The following is a 19,635-nucleotide window of genomic DNA, read 5'->3' as shown; positions in this document are numbered from 1 at the left end:
ATCATATGCATTTGATAAATGGATATATTGAATGACTGATAAACCAAATCTAATATGAACCCTTACTACTTTCCCTAAAAAAAAATGAACTCTTAGTAATTGGTTAATTTTTTAGGAATATATTAATTATTTATAGTGTTTTTATCTTTTAGGCTTAATTGTACTTTTGTTAAATATTTTATCACTTTCACAAAAATAATCATCTCTTTATAAAATTTAACATTTTTTATCTCAATAAATGATGATTTATTGTTTCAATTTTAAATATGAAGATAAAATACCACATAACGCCAAAATTATGGATAAAAAGAAACAAAAACAATGATATTTAAAAATTTTGTTAATATGTAAAACTTGTTGAATAATTTTAAATAAAATGTATCCCGTGCTTGGCACGGGGTGTTACGCTAGTACAAGACAAAGGTTAGTAATAACCAAACAAATGTAATAAGAATAACATAAGAACAAACAAGTAAAAAAAAAACTATCTGTCCCGTTTCAATTTAAAAGTCACTTGCATCGAATAATAAATCTATCAATATATATAATATAATAATTTATAGATTATTACTTATTTAAAATTTAATCTATATATTATATATATATATATATATATATATATATATATATATTAACCATGTAAATATTTTTTATACACGCATCCAATAAAATTACGTTACATAAATATTTGTGCAGATGTTTTAAAAATTAATCTATAAAAGTAGCATAATGACGTGATTTAATTGAATATATATGTAAAAAAACTTTAAATTGAATAAAAATTAATCTCTACTATCATATTCATCAAGTATTAAATGTTAATAAAATGATTAATACCAGTATAAGCGGCAGCCAGCACGAGAGGGTGAAGGTGTAGAGAGATAGTGGAAATTAAGCAAAGCATCTGATTCGTTGGTAATGAAAGACTTCAAACCAAAGAAACAAAGAAGTGGACTTAGTCAATTTTAAAACACTTTTTTCTTTTCTTTTATTTTCTTCATTCAACATTTCACAATTTTACACCTAAATCGATGCAATGTTTTTCTCCTACAGTAATTCCTTATCATTATTTATTTATGAATAAACCATCGAATTAGTTTATGTCTTTGTACCAAATTTTCAATTTGATCCCTGACACTATTAATAGCTCAAAATGGCCTTTGTCTTTGTCAAATGTTTCACTCTGACTCCATTAGTTGTTTTGTATTTTGAGTGTTAATGGCTCAATGTCTTTTGGATATTATTTAGTGGATTAATTGCATAATGCCTTTTGAATCTTATTTGGTACATTAATGATTTAAAATGCAAAACAATAAATAGAGTTAGAGACCAATTTGAAAAACGTTTGACAAAGACATAGACCATTTTGAATTATTAATGACCAATTTGAGAATTTGGTACGAAGACAGAGATCAATTTTGTGGTTTACTCATTTATTTATTATCCTAATTGAAAATTCTTTTTATTTTTATTTTTATTTTTTATAAAGATTAACTCTTAACCAGAAGTGGGTGTGGGTAGGTATTCCTGTGTATACACAGTGACGAAGATCCCTATGAACGACAATTCTCTCTATCAAGCTTCAAACTTTAACCCAATCCAGGTCACAATTTATCCTCTATTTTCATTTCCCTCTTTTTTCTTCTTCCAATTTTCACTCTTCATACTTCAAATCCATCTTTGCTTCTTACAACTTTTTTCTGATGCATCTATCATTTTTCATTTTTATGAATTTTTTGCAGCTGTTTCAGATACCCTTTTGCCTAAAACAAACTAAAAACTTGAATTCAGTGAAGAATTTTGTAATTGTTGTTCGTTTGTAAAGTAAAGTAAAGAATCTGTGTTGGGTGGTGAATTGGGAAAAGGGTTGTGGTGTTGGTGGATATGGAATTGGAAGTTGATATGGATCAATTTTATGATACAAGGGAAGATTTGTGTTCTGTTTCTGATGATGGTTTTGATTATTGTTTAGAATCTTGCTCTAGTGGTAATATTAATAATAATGAATATGTTACTAGATTCAATGTTTGGATTAGCAACCTTGATAGTGTTCACCATAGAAGATTCAATTTTTTAAGATGGATGGGTTTAGAGTATGACGGGAATTCAGTAGAGGGAGATGAGTTTGGAGATGATCCATCTCGTGGAGTTGACCGAATAAGCCGGACTATGTTCAGAACTGTAGAGGGTTGTCCGTCAACCTCAAACCAGATTGTGTTGGATTCCTTATCAAACGAGGCTTTTAGGTTGTTAGAAAATCACGATGATGGTACGGAGAATTTGACATGTATGATAAAGAATTTGGATGATGGAACAGAATATGTTGTAGATAAATTGGATCAGGAGGGAAAACTTGATACTCTGCGCGTTCTGGGTTCGAACCAGTTGATTAGTTTCGAAGAGTTTCATAAAAATATTGGGCCGTCGTCGTTTGTTCGCCGACATTTGCAGAGAGATGCTGAAAGTACTAGATTGTTGAGTGTTGCTAAAAAGAAGATGAAGAAAGGTTGGTTAAGCAAATTGGATTCTATTGCTTGTTTTTATCATAATCAAGGGTTTGATGAAACTTGCTGCAACAAAGACTTTGATTCTAGGATACATAGAGTTCGTGTTCATCCGCATAAGAAGCGAGTTAAGGAGCTTTCGTCTCTTTACACTGAACAGGAGTTTAAAGCACACAAAGGTGTTATTTTGACGATGAAGTTTAGTCTTGATGGAAAATATTTGGCTAGTGGTGGTGAAGACGGCATTGTTCGTGTGTGGCAGGTGGTTGAGAATGAAAGATCAAATGAATTGAACATTCTGGACAATGATCCATCAAATATATATTTCAAAATGAATCAGTTTACTGGTTGTGTGGCTCCCCTTGATGTAGATAAAGATAAATTAGTTAAAACAGAGAAGTTGAGGAAATCATCTGCTTCAACTTGTGTGATTATCCCACCAAAGACCTTCCGCATATTGGTGAAACCTTTGCATGAATTCCAGGGGCATAGTGATGACATTTTAGACCTTGCATGGTCTAAATCAGGGGTTAGTTTACTACCGAAGCAAGCTACTCTTATTTGTCTTACACTATCTTCAAATTTGCATATCATTTTTTAGTTTTATACAAACTCACTGTTGTTTGCTTTCTTTCGTTTGTTGCAGTTTCTACTGTCATCCTCCGTTGATAAGACTGTGCGCCTATGGCAAGTAGGGATTAGCAAATGTCTTAGAGTTTTCTCTCACAATAATTATGGTGCGTCAATTCACCTTGATTTTTAAGTGTGTCGAATGATTTTGATAATATTGGTTTTCTCCCACAATAACTGTATTTCCCTATATTTTTCTCACCCTAATATTGTGTGTTTTTTTTTGTTTGCTGCTAAATAACACTTTGTTCGGATTTTCCTTTGATGCAGTAACATGTGTGAATTTCAATCCCGTAAATGATAATTTTTTCATCAGTGGTTCAATTGATGGAAAGGTGCGCATCTGGGAAGTTGTTCGCTGTCGTGTTGTTGATTACATTGATATCAGAGAGATAGTCACAGCTGTATGCTTCTGGCCTAATGGACAGGTCTGTTTCGTTAGACGTTTAACTGTAAGAACATTGTGGCAGGAAAGTGTCTTTTTTGTTTTGTTCCTGAAATTTAACTCATTCTTGCAGGGCACAATCGTGGGTACCATGACGGGCAATTGCCGTTTCTATAATATCCTAGGTAAACACACATTTAGCTCTGTAGATGTTTGGAATTGTGTTACAATTTGAAGCCTGCATACAATGAGTGGAATATAGACCTTGTTTGGATAAACAGCTTAATAAAGCGCTTATAACTTAAGCGCCTATCATATGCGTGCTTATGTATAAGCTGTTTCTATAACAAAATATAAAGTAAAGTCAAAATATTTTTGTATGAGCTATAAACTGTTCTCATAAGCTATCATGAAGAGTTTATGGAAATAAGCTGAAAACAGTTTGTAGACATGTCATACGCTATTTTCATAAACTCTCCCAAACAGTTTCACATGTGATTACGTCAGTAGATAGACCCATGTAAGCCGGTCAAAACAGGCATATAATACTCAATGTGCGATTATTGAAAATTTTGTATACGAGATCTGTAGTAAAAATTTAGCAATTTAATTTGAGCATATAGTGCGAGGATTTTGTATCTTCCTTTCTAACACACACACTACACAACTGAGTGGTAGATGTGTATATGTTCAAACAATGGATCACTGTTTTTTATTTTGGTATTTTCTTATACTTATGACATAAAAGAGTTTCTAGATTCAAATTTTCAAAACAAAAAATGGTTATAAGTAGCAGTTACTAGTTTCTAATGATGATTTTATTCTTTTACCTTCACATGTTTAGATAATCATATGAAAATGGATGCTGAATTTTCGTTACAAGGCAAAAAGAAGACATCGGGGAAAAGGATCACTGGCTTTCAGGTCGGTTATTTCTTTCACACCAACTTTTTCTGCAGTTTATTACCTTTCTCTCTCTTCCTATATAAAATTATTGACAAGTGGGTATTGATCTTGTATGATTATTTCTTCAGTTTTCGCCCAGTGACCCGACCAAATTATTGGTTGCTTCTGCCGATTCACATGTCTGCATACTCTCTGGAGTCGATGTCATCTACAAATTCAAGGGTAAGTTCTTCATATATGCTTTCCTTATATGAGAATATTCTAGAATGCATCCCACCTGTGCCTAATTCTTCTTCTGTGGCATCTTATAATTTGAGCTTAGGCCTAGTTTAACCCGTTAAAGCCGGTTTGCAAGATATAAGCACTACAAAGGTCATGTCTAGGCGATGTGGGACTAGAACCACCCCCCATACACCCAAAACAATGAAGGTGCTAGAGGCTGCTATGAATGTATCCCGAATTTGCCGCAATTACAGCGGCTAGGAGTGGTCAGCAATCAAGTCCAGGGATTGCTTAGATACCATTTAATACCATTTATTTTAGAATATAATTTGATACCATTTTTGAATAGGTCTGACTCAACTCTACAAAATCAACTTATAAGGTGAGGTTGTCCAAGCTTTATAAGCATTGCAAAGGTCGTATCTCTAAGTGATGTGGGAGTAAACCCACTCCCTTACATTCAACACAGTGAAGATGCTGGAGGCTGTTATGATTATGAATGCATCCCAAATTTGCCTCAATTAAGGAAGCTACTGCAGTTTTGCGGAATGTCCTGCATATCTGATGTGTTCCAATGTGTATTTTAAATTCCTGCAATGAGGACATGATATTGGACATGCATGGGATTTTCCCTTTTTTTTGTGCTTTGAGGACTGATTTCCCCCATTATTTTCATTTGTTGTACAATTATGTTCATTTTGGTAGCAAGTCATTATACCTCTTCTTTTTTTGCCTTCAGGTCTGAGAAGTGCAGGTCAGATGCATGCTTCCTTCACCTCTGACGGGAAACATATCGTTTCACTTAGTGAAGGTTCAAATGTTTGTATCTGGAATCACACTGGCCAGGATAGGAATACTTCCAAAGCAAAGAAAATTATGTCTTCTGAGAGTTTTCTATCCCACAATGCAACAATCGCCATACCTTGGTGTGGCATTGAGTCAACGCCGTTGTCTCCTTCACTCGGAGAAGAGTTGATTCAAAGGTCATCTTTGTCTTCTCCTGATTGTTTCTTCATGAGTCGTGGATTTCTTTCCGAGTTAGTCCCAAAGGTTTCTGCAACATGGCCAGAGGAGACGCTTCTTGACTCGGGTCAAACTGTTGTTTCTCCTACAATATGTAAATCAGAGTATAGGTTCTTGAGAAGTGCTTGCAAGGGAATGTCTAATTCTCACTTGTGGGGCCAAGTAATTGTAACAGCAGGATCTGATGGATTCATAAGAGTGTACCAAAATTACGGCTTACCCGTTCGTGTTTGAAACACGGTAGTTTGTTGGACCATCCAAAAGTAAGTTACAAAGCTTCATCGTTTGGTAACACGTGTGGATGCCATCATGTAATATTATTCTCATACGAAGTCGATGTCAGTTATACGATTCTTTTATTTTTAAGGATTGTCAGTTAAGAAAATGTAAGTTTCAGTTTTGCTGATAGTCCTTGTCAAGATGTAATTCCTGATTGTGTATAGTATATAGAAGATTTCATTCATTTTAATTTATAGATACATGAATGTGTACATGAAATGCATAATGACTATGCAGCTGTTTGCACTTGTCTGATGCTTGCATAAATGCAAAATGAAATTTTTGGTCTTCGATTTTTTTTTCTTTCAGACATTTTAGAATCTGAAACTTGAATTCTTCAATAGTAGTATCTTCTTATTTAAGAGTTAGAATCAAATTTTATTGCATAAAAACTAGATATCCCACTGCCGACTTGTGGATTCGTCTCGTCTCATAACTGTCCAAAGGGTCTAAGTCGTGGGGTAGTTTTGGGATGTCTACTAGGGTCGAAGATTCTAATTATGGCTGGTTAGGAAAAACAAACTAAATTTCATTGCAAAATTAGTTTATGATTACACATTATCAAGTAGTAAATTGTTATGATTTGTAAAATCTTCTTTTGGTTAGGAAATACCGTCTTCGAGTAGATATAACTCTAGACACACTTTTAGAAGCTTTCTAATTAATCTCCCGTAAAAAGAATAGGGTCTTGTTAACGAGTGCTCCCGGGGCACTCTTTAAGCTTTCTAAATTAAGTAATATTTCTTTAAAAATGTCAAAGTGTTCAATTTTCAATGCACTTTATTACACAAACTTTTATAAAAAGTTGCTATTTAAAGTGCTTAACCAGTGCTCCAGGGGCACTCGTTAACATTTCTCAAAAAAAATATTACGTACTCCCTCCGTCCCGGAATATCTGACCCATTTTCTAAAAAAAAGTGTCCCAAAATAACTGAGCCATTTCAATTTTCAATACAACTTTCATCATTCCCAATACAATATAACACTAAATAATACTACTTTTATCATTCCCAATACAATATATTCTACTTTCCCCTTTATTTATACATTTTTCTTAATCTGTGTGAAATGAGCCAAGGGGTCAGATACATTGGGACGGAGGGAGTAATACACTACCATGATATTTCAAAATAATTTTAGATTGTTTTAATTTTCAAAGTATTAATAATGATATTCTACATCGTGTCATGTGAGTAGTTGACCTTGGGCCCAACCAGAAACATTAACCAATTTTGTGTGTAGAAGCAGTGGCCTGAAAAGGAATATCTGATTGGATGGATGATTCTAGGATAGCATTTTGTCAAACAAGTTTTTGTTATACGGTTTTCTAGAAACAATCATCTTATCTCCCTTTTTGTTATGGTGAATTCTACGGTACAGTCACCCAAATGACTTTTCCAATAAAGTCAAACATTTTAAATCAGTTTGTGGAAAACCGGCTTTAAAAGTCTAAATAAAAAATGGAATTTATTAAAGGACCAACAGAGAAATGTATTTTACAACCCTTTATATTATGTCCAAATTATCAAGATATTACCCTAGTTAAAGCACAAATTAAATGGTGTGATACAACGGCTGAATATTTTTTAGACAAATATTTATATGAAAGCCATGAAAATGAAGATCATTTTTTATATAATGAATATAAAGGATTAGCTCAAGATTTAAGGAATAAACTTAAAGAAATAGCTAGATGAGTGAAGAAAATAATACACTCACAACCAGAGTTAAAGCTTTGCTTGACGAAACAAAGAAATTAAATGAGAGATTTGAAAGACAAATTTCTTTTCTTGAAACCTTACCTCAAATCTATAAACAAAATAATATGTTTACAAAAGATTATGAGCAAGGATTAGAAAGACCCCATGAAACTTGGGTAAATATGGAAAAAGATTTTCCGTGCTACAACAAAAATGAGAATCATAAATATCCTCATATATATCATTCTTTTAATCCTCAGTTAAACAATATAACTGATATGATTAATTATATCATAAAAAATTGTTGTTGTAAGCAAAATCATTCTCCTCAACTTAAAGAAGGGGGGAAGAATAAGGAAAAAATTGAAGCATCTTTATTTACTAACTATAAAAAATGAGTATAGAAGAAAACATAGAGTACCAACTCGAAAAACTAGATCAACTTATGGCTACCCTAGACATAAGTGAAAAATATTCCATTAAGGAAGAACCTGAACCTAAAGATCTAAAAGATTTTGTCTACGACTTTAGTTCCGATGATGATTCAAAAGACGACGGAAATTTCGTTAAAATAGAACAATTAGAAATGGGCGAAAGCTCAGGAACAAAAAGAGGACCCTCTTATAATTGGAATACAGAATTCCATAGAGAATTTTCTCAGGCTAAATTCCAAAGAATTCCTATGAGTTATATTCCCAAACATAGTGTAAATGATGGAAGTGGAATTCTAAACATTGATTGTGTTGACAATCTAGCTCAAGCCATAAGAAGTTGGTATAATAAAAACATTATCCAAATACAGCTAGATAGTGATTTAAAAAATCTAACTCCAAAACAGATTTTTAATTATCTTTTGTGTAGAACAGAAGGTAATGCATATAAATTTTTAGCTGAAAAACCTGACGAGGAACAAACTGCAGAAAATAGTATTGGAATGATTAATAAAGTCTTTGAATGGCTTTTAAATGAGTTTAAAGGATGGCAAGATACGGTAGACTCAAATATCGCTTTTAATGCCGAAAAATTATGGAGAATAATGAATCTATCCATATGTAATCCTTGTTACATAGAAAATTATATTTGTGAATTCTCACAATTATATTATGATCTAAACAAAGACACTAGAGAAAACCAAAAGGTTGTCGAATTACTTTACCAAAAATTACCTATGGCAATGTCCCAAATAATCCAAACTGAATTTAACAGTGCAGTATCTTCAGGAAAGGTTAAAGATACTTTAGGAGCTAGAATTTCTATCCTTAGAAATTGGATGCAAGAACAATGCCTAAAGAAACAATCAAAACGAGATGCACGAATAGGATTGTGCTGTGATAGAATCCAAGGAAAGATTGGAGCATATGGTTGTGAAAAAACTAGGAGAAAAAGAAAATATCCTAGAAGAAAGAAATTTAAAAGATTTTCCTATGATAAAAAGAAACATAGGAAGAAAAAATTCTATAGGAGAAAAAGAGAGTATCCTAGAAAAAATAAAACCTGTCCTAAAGGTAAAAAATCATGCACATGCTGGTTATGTCATGAAACAGGACATTATGCTAATGAATGTCCAAAGAAAGTTTCTAAAGAAAAGAAACAAGTTTTAAACATGATCTATAGAATAGGTTATGAACCAGTAGAATCAGATTCAGATTCTGATTGGGAGCAACAAAGTTTCTATGAACTCTGTACAGATTCCGAAGATGAGCAAAACCAAAATTTTGAGTAAAGGAAACCCTATTGCTACCTTTATCAAAATAAAACTTCGTAAGAAGGAGATTTTAGCCTATTTAGATACAGGCGCAACATTATGTTTTGGAAAACGAAACATATCAAGAAATTGGGAAAAATTAGGAAAACCCAAAGAAATAATTGTTGCAGATAAGTCAAAACACCAAATATGGTTTGTTTTGAGAGACATCTCAATTACTATAGAAGGTCATGAATTCTTCATACCAACAATTTATCTCCATGATTCAGGATTAGATTTAATCATTGGAAATAACTTTTTAAAGTTATATGCACCGTTTGTGCAAAATGTTAAAACTATTTCTTTACTTTGGAAAAATTTAGCAAACCCCAAAGAAAAGACAAAAGTTATAACAACAAAAATTATAACTAGAAATGAGATTATTCAATTAATTTCTGAAAACCTTATAAATCTAAAGAGTATTTGGGAGGATAGAAAATTCTTTTTAAATCTTGAAGAAATAGAACAAAAACTTGATACTGTATGTTCAGAAGATCCTCTGGATAATCTGAAAAATACAAATCATGAACTTGTTACCATCAAATTACGAGATCCTAATAAGGAGATTAATGTAAAATATAAAATGCCTTATTCAGTACAAGATAAATTAGAATTTCAAAAGGATATAAAAGAACTTCAAGAAAAGAAGTTAATTACTCCATCTGCAAGTCCACATTCAGCACCCGCTTTTTATGTGACAAATCACAATGAAATAAAAAGAGGAAAAGCTAGAATGGTGATAAATTATAAGAAACTCAATGATGCTACAATCGGAGATTCTTATAAATTACCACGAAAGGATTATATTTTGCAAAAAATAAAAGGATGTGATTGGTTTTCATCTTTTGATGCAAAATCAGGATACTATCAAATCAGACTTTCAGAAGAGACTAAGCCTTTAACAGCTTTTTCATGTCCACAAGGACACTATCAATGGAATGTTCTTCCATTTGGACTAAAACAAGCACCATCTATATACCAAAGATTTATGGATAATGCTCTTAGAGGATTAGAACATATATGTTTGGCATATATTGATGACATGTTAGTTTTTACAAAAGGAACTAAAGAACAACATCTTAAAGATGTAGAAATTGTTTTAAACAGAATTTCAGACAAGGGAATTGTTATTTCAAAAAAGAAATCACAATTAGCCAAAAAGGAAATCGAGTATTTAGGCCTTATTTTTAAGGAAAATGGCACCCTCGATTTATCTCCACATGTTCAGGAAAAGATCCAAGCTTTCCCTGATGAATTGAAAGATCGAAAACAAATTCAAAGATTTTTAGGATGTTTGAATTATATTGCCAATGAAGGATTTTTCAAAAATTTGGCAACTGAAAGAAAGATTTTACAGAAAAAGATATCTGAGAAAGTTCCATGGTCATGGACTGAACAAGATACTCTAACTGTAAAAACTATTAAAAGAAAAATTAAAGTTTTACCCAGCTTATACAATCCAACAGAAAATGATTTTTTAATTGTTGAGATTGATGCTGATAAAACAACCTGGGCAGGTTGTATGAGAGCTCTACCTAATGGTAAAGCGATACTGAATCTCGATGATTCGGGAAACTATGTTGATGATGTAACCCATCAACAAGGAATGAAAGATACTGGAGCAACCCAGTACACTAAGTCTAGTAGCTCGAAAGAGAAATTGGACAAACTATCTGATTCATCAGAAAGATTAGTATCAAAAGATACTAAGATTGATTATTCTTATGAAAATATTAAAAATAAGATAAAAGATGAAGATCTTTTACTTTGTAAATATGTTTCAGGATCATTTACAGATACCGAAACAAGATATCCAATTCATGAATTAGAAACATTGAGTTGTGTTAAAGTTTTAACAAAATGGCAAATGGAATTAATTCCAACCAGATTTTTATTAAGAACAGATTCCAAATATGTAACTGGATTTTGGAAATATGACCTTCGCGTCAATTATAAATATGGAAGACTTGTAAGATGGCAGATGAAACTCCAACCGTTTCACCCATATATTGAATATATAAAATCTGAAAAGAATTGCTTTGCAGATGCATTGACAAGAGAATGGAAGCAGCTATAAAGACATTACAGAATTCTCTCAGGCAAAAGCAGGAGCAAATTGCCTCTGCAAAAAATCGTCTAGAAACTCTTCTTTCTGAAGAGGGGGAGATGATATTAACAATTCAAAACCTTGAAAAACTATGCAAAAAAGAAACATCAACAGTCTCAGAATCCAAAAATACTGAAAACTGGGATCTGCTAGGTCAAGATTCTGGAAAATTCAACTACTATGTAAAATACTCAGCTCCAAAAGAGTCAAACATCCCAATTGAGTCAATAGAACCAAAAGGATGGAAATCTTCAACAAACCCAACAACTGTCCTTGCAGATTTACCAAAAACATCTTGGGCCGATAAAGTTGAAGAAGAAGAAAGAAAAAATGGAAAAGAAAAAGAATCCATTGATCAACAAACAAGTCAAAAGATTGACAGTCAACTTGGAGGTAAAAAGAAAGCTTATGTAATTTTTGATGGACCTATGAAAGGTATCTACCAAAACTGGGAAACCACAAAGTTACATACAAATGGCAAAAATGTCAGATACAAAGGGTATGAGACCCTTGAAGAAGCAAAAACAGCCTACAACGCTGTTTATAAGGAAGTCGCAATAGCAAACAATATAGTCCAGCCGTCAAAAATGGAGACTAAGAAGAAAATATCTGTAGATAGAATTATCTATGGAGAAAGCAAATTTGTTAAAGAAGTCACCATTGGAGACTACTACAAAAACTGGAGATGGTTAACCAACTACTCAGAAGAATTAAAAACAGAATGTTTTTATCCTAGCAACAACGGGATAGAGGTAAAAGCCGTAACAGTCCCAGGCGTAAGTAAAGAGTTAGTCAGATCATTCTATGATTGTGGAATGATTAAAACAATGTATCTTCAAGAAGATGCAGGAAGAAAAATTCATGAACTAGAACTTCTTCCAAAAGATATAGGCGAAATCGCTTATAAATTCAATAATAGCTTCGCAAAAGGTAAAGAGTTCTTTTTATCTTTTACTTCAACTTATCCATGGTTTGAAGACGATGAAGTTATTAAAGCCAGACACTTAATCAAGATTGGCATTTCAAATCATTCATATCCAACAAATGATGGAAGAGATGTAGATCCAAGACCAGAATGTTTTCTGCATCAAATGGAAAAATTCTATGATGCTCTCATTAGATTTGGAGTAAAATTACCAAACTTCAGGGTAATTACTGCAAAAGAAAGTTTTCTAGTCTATAGTGATTCAAGGAAACAAGCAAAAGAAGAGCATCTTCAGCAAATCCTAAAGTTTGAAGAAAACTTTAGTGGGCTTGAAGCAGACTTGGGCCATCTACCCGACCCAATCCAACAGGAGTGCTGCCGACACTTTCAAAAATACAAAGGACACCAATGCAAGTGGTGTGCAAAAGACATAAATAACGTGGCAGACAAAGAATCGTTGTATGACAGTGACGTTTCACCAAACAACGAAGAAAATGTAGAAAATTAGTGGGCATGGGACTCATTTAGAGATAAACCTTATCTCTAAGGCAATTATGTAATATAATTTTCTTTGTCGTTTTCTTCTTTCTGTCATGTCATTTCTTTTCCGTGTGCTGTAATGGAAAGAGACGTTGTGCCAACTATGAAGGCCAACTTGTGAGTCTCTCATCCTATAAATAAGGGCCTCGAAGCTCATTTGTATTCACCATGTTTTGAGATAATATAAGTTTTTCATAAACTTTGCCTCTTAGTTTTTCTTTAAAACTAATGGTCCTATAGTGGTGAAACACTATAGCTGAGAATTCTTGAGGTAATACTCTGGAGGAATTCGCCCTGAGTTGGGATAAACTCAACACAAGCAGAAAAAACTGCTGAAGAAGATCAGATTGCTGAAGCAAAACAACCCATATTTCTGAAGAAAAATCAGGTATGAATTTATCAAGAATTATTATAAAATATGTCTGAAGTTTCATATTTTGAAGGAACATCTAGTTATCATGCTGATAGCATAATAGATAATAAAATTGAAGAAGCAGATTTATCTTTAACTGCTGAAGAAAATTTTAAAAGAAAGTTTAGTAAACTTAAGGAATTTTTGTCAAGAAAAAATATTCTAAAATTCGGAATAATGGTAGGAGAGGAAGCAATTCCAATCGAAACAACTAATGGAAAAATAGTTATATCAACTATAGATAAACAACAAATCGATAAAAGACTTGGAAAATTTTCTGAGAACGAGAGAAAAAAGATTGGTTATATTCATATATCAACCATTCAAATTCTAATCAAAAGTACCTTCATGAAAGGTATTGATTCACCTCTAGAAATAGCTCTAGAAGATTCTAGAATTAGAAATAAGAAACAAGCAGTAATTGCAAAAGGAAAATGCAATCTAAAATATGGAAAGATAAAATTTGATATAAATTTACAGATGGGATTATCCCTAAAAGATATAGATTTGAATAAATCTATAGTTTTTCATTATAAACTAAAAGATTCAACATTTATGAAAGAAGGTAATCATCCTTTTACAATTTACTACAGAATTAATTATGCTTTGAGTAATTCACATCATAGCATAGAATTCATAGGGAAAGAAACAATTCATATTGATGAATTATTTACACCATTAATCACTTTGGAAACACCAATATTTAAAGATATCACAAGAAATAGTTTTTCTTTGATAGAAGCAGAAAAGAATATGTTTGAAGAAACAGAAAAACCATTGTTTAGAAGCCAAAGTCTTCGAATAACATCACCAAACAGAGATCAAAAGGATTTTAGTAAATCATTAAGTTCTCGAACTATATTTGAAGATGATGCTTCATCCTCATTCGAACCTCCTAGAAAGGATTTCGAAATCAATAAAGAAAGTGAGTTGAAAAAGCTACAAGATTCTATAAAAACCTTATCAATACAGGTTAATAACATAAATCAAAAACTATAATTAAATATGTCTGGTTTAACTCTTAAATCGGAATTAATACTGTTTAAAACTAGGTTGCAACACTTAGTAAGTGATATAGAATGGTATTATGATTTAATAACGTTCAAACAAATAGTTTATAGGGCACAAACTTTAATGAGATTTCATATAGATTTAATTGAAAATTTGGTAGAAGAAATACAAGAAAATCTCACAGAGATTCAAATAAAAAGAGCAAAAATTCTTTTAGAACCTTTTTGGGGATTAGAAGGAATTGAACAACTTATAAACGAAGCTCGAGAAAAAGATAAAGCTCGAGAAAATTCCGCTGAAAATTCTGCCGAAAATCTATAATGCCTGGACTAGATCTTATAACAGAATTAAGACTCTTCAAGAAAAGGCTAGAAGACATAGTCTCTGAAATAGAATTGTATTATGAAAGAATTGTTTTTAAACAAACTCTTTACAATTCTAGAGAATTTGTTATATATCATATAGAATATATTGAAGATCTATTAAGAGATACAGAAGATTTAGAAAATCTTACTCAGATACAAAAACAAAGAGCTAAAACACTCTTAAAACCTTTTCAAGGATTATTTAAAATCGAACAAATGCTAAAAGAAGTTCGTGAAAATTCCGCTGAAAACCCCACTCCAAATCTGGTATCAGAGCCGGAAACACAATCCTAAGGGATAAACATGAAAATAAAAATAAAAAAGAAATTAAAAAATATTTTTTATATAAAACAAAAGCTTTTTAAAATCGTTTTTCCAAATAACCGATTTAAAAAGACATCCACGTGGCACTCTCCCATTAAGCCACATAAGCGACTTTTTCAGAAAAGTCATAAAAACAACTGCACCATAGCAGTCCCCTTTTGTTATACCTACTTTACATTCTGATTCATGTTTTGCGGGTTCTCTTTAAAGAAAATTTGTGTGCCATAATCATTTTCATGTGATATTTGATGAACAGAAAAGAAACATTTGTTGCACAAAGTAGATGATATTGAACATGTGGCTAGAAAAAATTTGACTTATACATAAAGCAATGGACGGCATCATTTTGAGCCACTAATTTTACTTTTTGTGGATTATGTTCAAAGTTCATATATGCTTTGCTTTATTGCATAACAGACTTGGAAATATTGCAGTAGTCTTCGTTTCTGATAAATACTAATAATATTTGGTTTGAACTTTGAAGCGAGCTAGATCATTTCATTGTTTGAAATGCTTGTTAATTTTCATTTGACATGCTAGGTTTGCTGTAAGAACTTAGTCTTCAATAATCTTGACATGTATTTTACACATTCCGTTTATATAATTCAAACAAATAAAATGATAAAACTAAGTGTATATTTTTTGGTAGTGTAAAACTAAGTGTATTTAAAATATGGCGAATGATGTTTTTTATAGGATTTAATTAAAGAATCCAAATGTGTAACAAACGTAAATTACAAATCCGGATATAAACGTGTAAAACACAAGAATTTCTTATATGTGGTATAAAATACAATGACCGTTTGTGTGGTCTACAATACACAAAACTTCTACAAATTAATTTTTTTTTATCATTTCTATTCACAACAAAAAAACACCTTACCCACTTGAAATTAACTCTAATCTAACATTTGTTTGCTGCAAAAAGGGGAAAGTCAATTTTTTAAGGATCAAATGATGATGTTACACTATGTGATTTGAAGGATCAATTGGATCAAATGAATGATCTTCTCAACTACAACGATACGAGAATGGTGATTAATGATGAGTAACATCATTTGTCAATCTGTTCAGATGGACGCGTTCAGTTCACCAAGACGAAACTTCAAAATAATGACAATGTGAGAACCATGTTTTCTACATTTGACAAGTATAGTTTCAAGGGACAAATTGAATTACGCGTTACATTGGTGAGATTTGTTTGTGTTATTCAGAAGCTTTGATTAATCCCACGACACTCGAAGAAATCAGGTTGTGCATAGTTGAACTGATGAATAAAGTGTATCATCTTGCGAGAGTGCAACTATTTTGCAATTATTTTGGCTCCTCCATGGTCTTGTTTGTGTTTGATTTATGTTTTCAATTTTTATTGTTGGTGGTGAATTGTGTAGTTGTTGAATATTTTTTAATATAGTGTTAGTCAAGTTATTTCTACATTCTAGTTTCCAAGGCATCCTGATTATAGAATCTGGACACAAAAAATACGTTTTGGATTCTAAAATTTGAACCAGGTTACTTTTGAAAATTAAAAGAGTGGCATATATGTGTGTGTGTGGTAGGGGTGGGTTTCACCTTTACTAGATATCAATATATCTATACAAATTGTTAGAATATGTTTAGATATACGATTTTCAATATAATTGAGGATGTACTTTATTTATAAGAAATTTATATATATAAAAAAAAATCAAGTGTTTGTTTAGGGAAAAATAAAGCAATGTATTGATACTGTACCAAAAAAAAAAAAAGCAATGTATTGATACATTATATGACCGTTTATCATATTATTATTTTAACTTTTTAAAGTCTCAAATATATAAGAAAATATATACATAATTGTCTAAATTTTTACCTCCAAAACTTTTCAAAATTCTTCATAAAAACATACCCTTAGACGCTATAACCCACTAAGTAAATAAGAGAAATTTTTGTAAAAAAAAAAAAAAAAAAGTAAATAAGAGGCACACTAGCAATGTATCTTCTAACTCTTGTTTTATTATTTGGATGAAGTCCACACAAATCACATTACTTTGTATTTTCTGAGAAACAAAATATATTAATAGCACTATAATATATTCCAAGCACACGAGGGGGATGAGAAATATAGCAACAAAGTAAGTATAGACTGTTGGAACAAAATGTGTTTAACAATGAACCTTAAAGGGTTTTGATGATAACAAGGTATTAAAAATTGTAAATTGGACTAGCTAATATTTGTTCAAGTGTACAGGACCATAATTATAAAGTTACATCATCATTGGTTCTGAATGAGCAAATAAAGAGCTATGGAAACAACAAAAATTTGAAGCTTGGACGCTCCTGAAGGCAACTTGCTACTGAAGAGAAAAAGCGCTCCTGAAGTCAAGCTGCTCCTGAAGAAATAGCGCTCCTGAAGTAAGCTGCTCCTGAAGAATAGTGCTTCTGAAGACAAGAGGTCCAGAAGCCACATCATCAGAAGCTGCGTCATCAGAAGCTGCAGAAGTCATATCATCAGAAGCTGTATCATCAGAAGCTGCATCATCAGAAGCTGCCTCATCAGAAGCCATTTCACCAGAAGCTGAATATCAACTGGATTTGCAAAGAATCAAGAATTGAAGAATTATCAATGCAAAAGCTGTCTATTGGATTCGAAAACACAAACAAAGGATTAGTGGAGTTTGCAACGGTCATTTCAAAGGTGTTTGAAGGCGTGTGTTTGCAATTTGGACGAAAGCGTTGACATTGTACTTTGTACGAATTGTACAACCACGTTCTCCACTACTCTGTTTTGTGTCCACGCTACAGGACAAGAAAACAGCTCCAGAATACGGTTTCGCCTGCATAGATGTTCCTTTGGATAAGGAATGGATTTCAAATTTGTTCTTCATAGGACAACAACCAAATCAGGCAATATATCATTGGTGAAAGATCAAGCTTCAACAACGACTCTTTGGTGCGCTGGCAATTTCACAATGTCTCTTTCACACCTCTATATAAAGGAGTGAAGACCTACAGATTTGGTAATGCAAGAACGCTGAACGAAAGACTCACAAGATTTTCACAAGTACCAAACCTCTGCTGAAATTGTTCTGCATTCACTTAGAATTTCTGTGTCTCAAGTCATATCTTAGAAATTCTTAAGTCCATTGAGTCTGTATCTGATTTGTATTGTGAGCACCTCTGATTGTATATCAAGTGTTCAACCTTAAACAATTTTCTGTGTAATTTTGTTTAGTTAAGAAGTCTCTTGCAGTTGTGCTTGAGCAGGAAGTCTCTTGATTGTGTTCTTGAGCAAAGGAAGTCTCTTGCTTGTGTGCTTGAGCATTGGAAGTCCCTTGCTTGTGTGCTTGAGCATTTGTAATCAGATATTACTCATAGTGAAATCTCCTTGGAAGTGCAAGGGGGACTGGACTACTTCCGGATTGTGGAAGGAACCAGTATAATTGCTTTGTGTCGTTCTTCTTCTCTCTCTCTCTCTGTTTTATTCCGCTGCATTTAGATTCTGATTATCACTTCAGAAGCTGTCTCACTTAGCTTCTGATCAGTGTGTTCAGTTTTTAGGAGAAACGAAGAATTTTTCTAAAACACAATTCAACCCCCCTTCTTGTGTTTTTCTCACCTTCAATTGGTATCTAGTGCCTTGGTCTGTTGTGTAACACTTAACCGTGCAACAGTCAAAGATCTGAGAAAAACATGACTACTCCTCCTCCTAATGGTTCTGGTTCTAGTGATACTAGCTATAAAAATGTTTCACATGATTATAGTGATAGTAAGAAAACCAGTATTGGAAAAGTTCCAAAGTTCAATGGAGATGCTGAAGAGTTCTCTTGGTGGAAGACCAACTTTTACAGTTACATCATGAGCCTAGATGAAGAATTATGGGATATTCTGGAAGATGGTGTTGGTGATTTAGTCCTTGATGAAGAAGGAGCTGCTGTGGATAGAAAGAAACATACTCCAGAACTGAGGAAACTTTACAAGAAGCATCATATTATCAGAGGAGCTCTTGTCACTGCCATACCCAAAGCAGAATACATGAAGATGAGTGACAAATCCACTGCTAAAGCTATGTTTGCTTCTCTCTGTTCAAATTATGAAGGGAGCAAGAAGGTCAAAGAAGCAAAGGCTCTCCTGCTTGTACATCAGTATGAGTTATTCAAGATGAAGGATGATGAAACTATTGAGGAAATGTACTCAAGGTTTCAAACCTTAGTTTCTGGGCTACAGATTCTAAAGAAGAGCTATGTTGCTTCTGATCATGTAAGCAAGATACTCAGAAGCTTACCTGCCAGATGGAGACCAAAGGTGACTGCCATTGAGGAAGCTAAAGATTTAAACACTTTAAGTGTCGAAGATCTTGTTAGTTCTCTCAAAGTTCATGAGTTAAGTCTTAATGAACATGAGTCTACTAAGAAGAGTAAATCAATAGCTCTTCCATCCAAAGGCAAGTCATCAAAAGCTCTCAAAGTAGTTGAATCTGAAGAGGAAGAACAGTCAAGTTCAGATTCTGAACCAGATGCTGCAGAAATGGCCATGCTCTCAAACAGACTTCAATATCTGGCCAAGAAGAACAGAAAGT

General features: G+C 32.7%; 2 protein-coding genes across 2 annotated transcripts; both read left to right on the top strand.

The window, feature by feature from the left end:
- Window positions 1-1,513: 1,513 nt before the first annotated feature.
- Window positions 1,514-6,242, top strand: LOC146934375 (uncharacterized). The gene is made up of 8 exons (XM_085706255.1): window positions 1,514-1,603; window positions 1,743-3,033; window positions 3,151-3,241; window positions 3,405-3,562; window positions 3,653-3,704; window positions 4,364-4,443; window positions 4,554-4,647; window positions 5,387-6,242. The coding sequence occupies exons 2-8, from the start codon at window positions 1,885-1,887 to the stop codon at window positions 5,902-5,904; spliced, it is 2,142 nt and encodes a 713-aa protein (XP_085562381.1). The 5' UTR covers window positions 1,514-1,603; window positions 1,743-1,884; the 3' UTR covers window positions 5,905-6,242.
- Window positions 6,243-13,383: 7,141 nt separating this feature from the next.
- On the top strand, window positions 13,384-14,376 carry LOC146934374 (uncharacterized). Its single transcript, XM_085708432.1, has 2 exons — window positions 13,384-14,212; window positions 14,300-14,376. Exons 1-2 carry the CDS (start codon window positions 13,384-13,386, stop codon window positions 14,374-14,376), a joined length of 906 nt encoding a protein of 301 aa, XP_085564558.1.
- Window positions 14,377-19,635: the final 5,259 nt, after the last annotated feature.

This window comes from Medicago sativa, chromosome 4 (assembly GCF_051527215.1).
Source record: "Medicago sativa cultivar Bolivia chromosome 4, Bolivia_mono, whole genome shotgun sequence".
In the NCBI taxonomy this organism is placed as follows: domain Eukaryota; kingdom Viridiplantae; phylum Streptophyta; class Magnoliopsida; order Fabales; family Fabaceae; genus Medicago; species Medicago sativa.
The sequence above is the reverse complement of the archived record's forward strand: the minus strand, read 5'-3'. Positions and strand labels throughout refer to the sequence as shown.

Excerpts from the sequence above, each read along its gene's own strand:
- LOC146934375 (XM_085706255.1), top strand. The coding sequence starts at position 1,885 with ATGGAATTGGAAGTTGATATGGATCAATTTTATGATACAAGGGAAGAT. Across the intron at positions 4,444-4,553 it reads AAAGGATCACTGGCTTTCAG|TTTTCGCCCAGTGACCCGAC; the intron begins GTCGGTTATTTC and ends TTATTTCTTCAG. Across the intron at positions 4,648-5,386 it reads TGTCATCTACAAATTCAAGG|GTCTGAGAAGTGCAGGTCAG; the intron begins GTAAGTTCTTCA and ends TTTTGCCTTCAG.
- LOC146934374 (XM_085708432.1), top strand. The coding sequence starts at position 13,384 with ATGTCTGAAGTTTCATATTTTGAAGGAACATCTAGTTATCATGCTGAT. Across the intron at positions 14,213-14,299 it reads CAGAGATCAAAAGGATTTTA|AAAGTGAGTTGAAAAAGCTA; the intron begins GTAAATCATTAA and ends AAATCAATAAAG.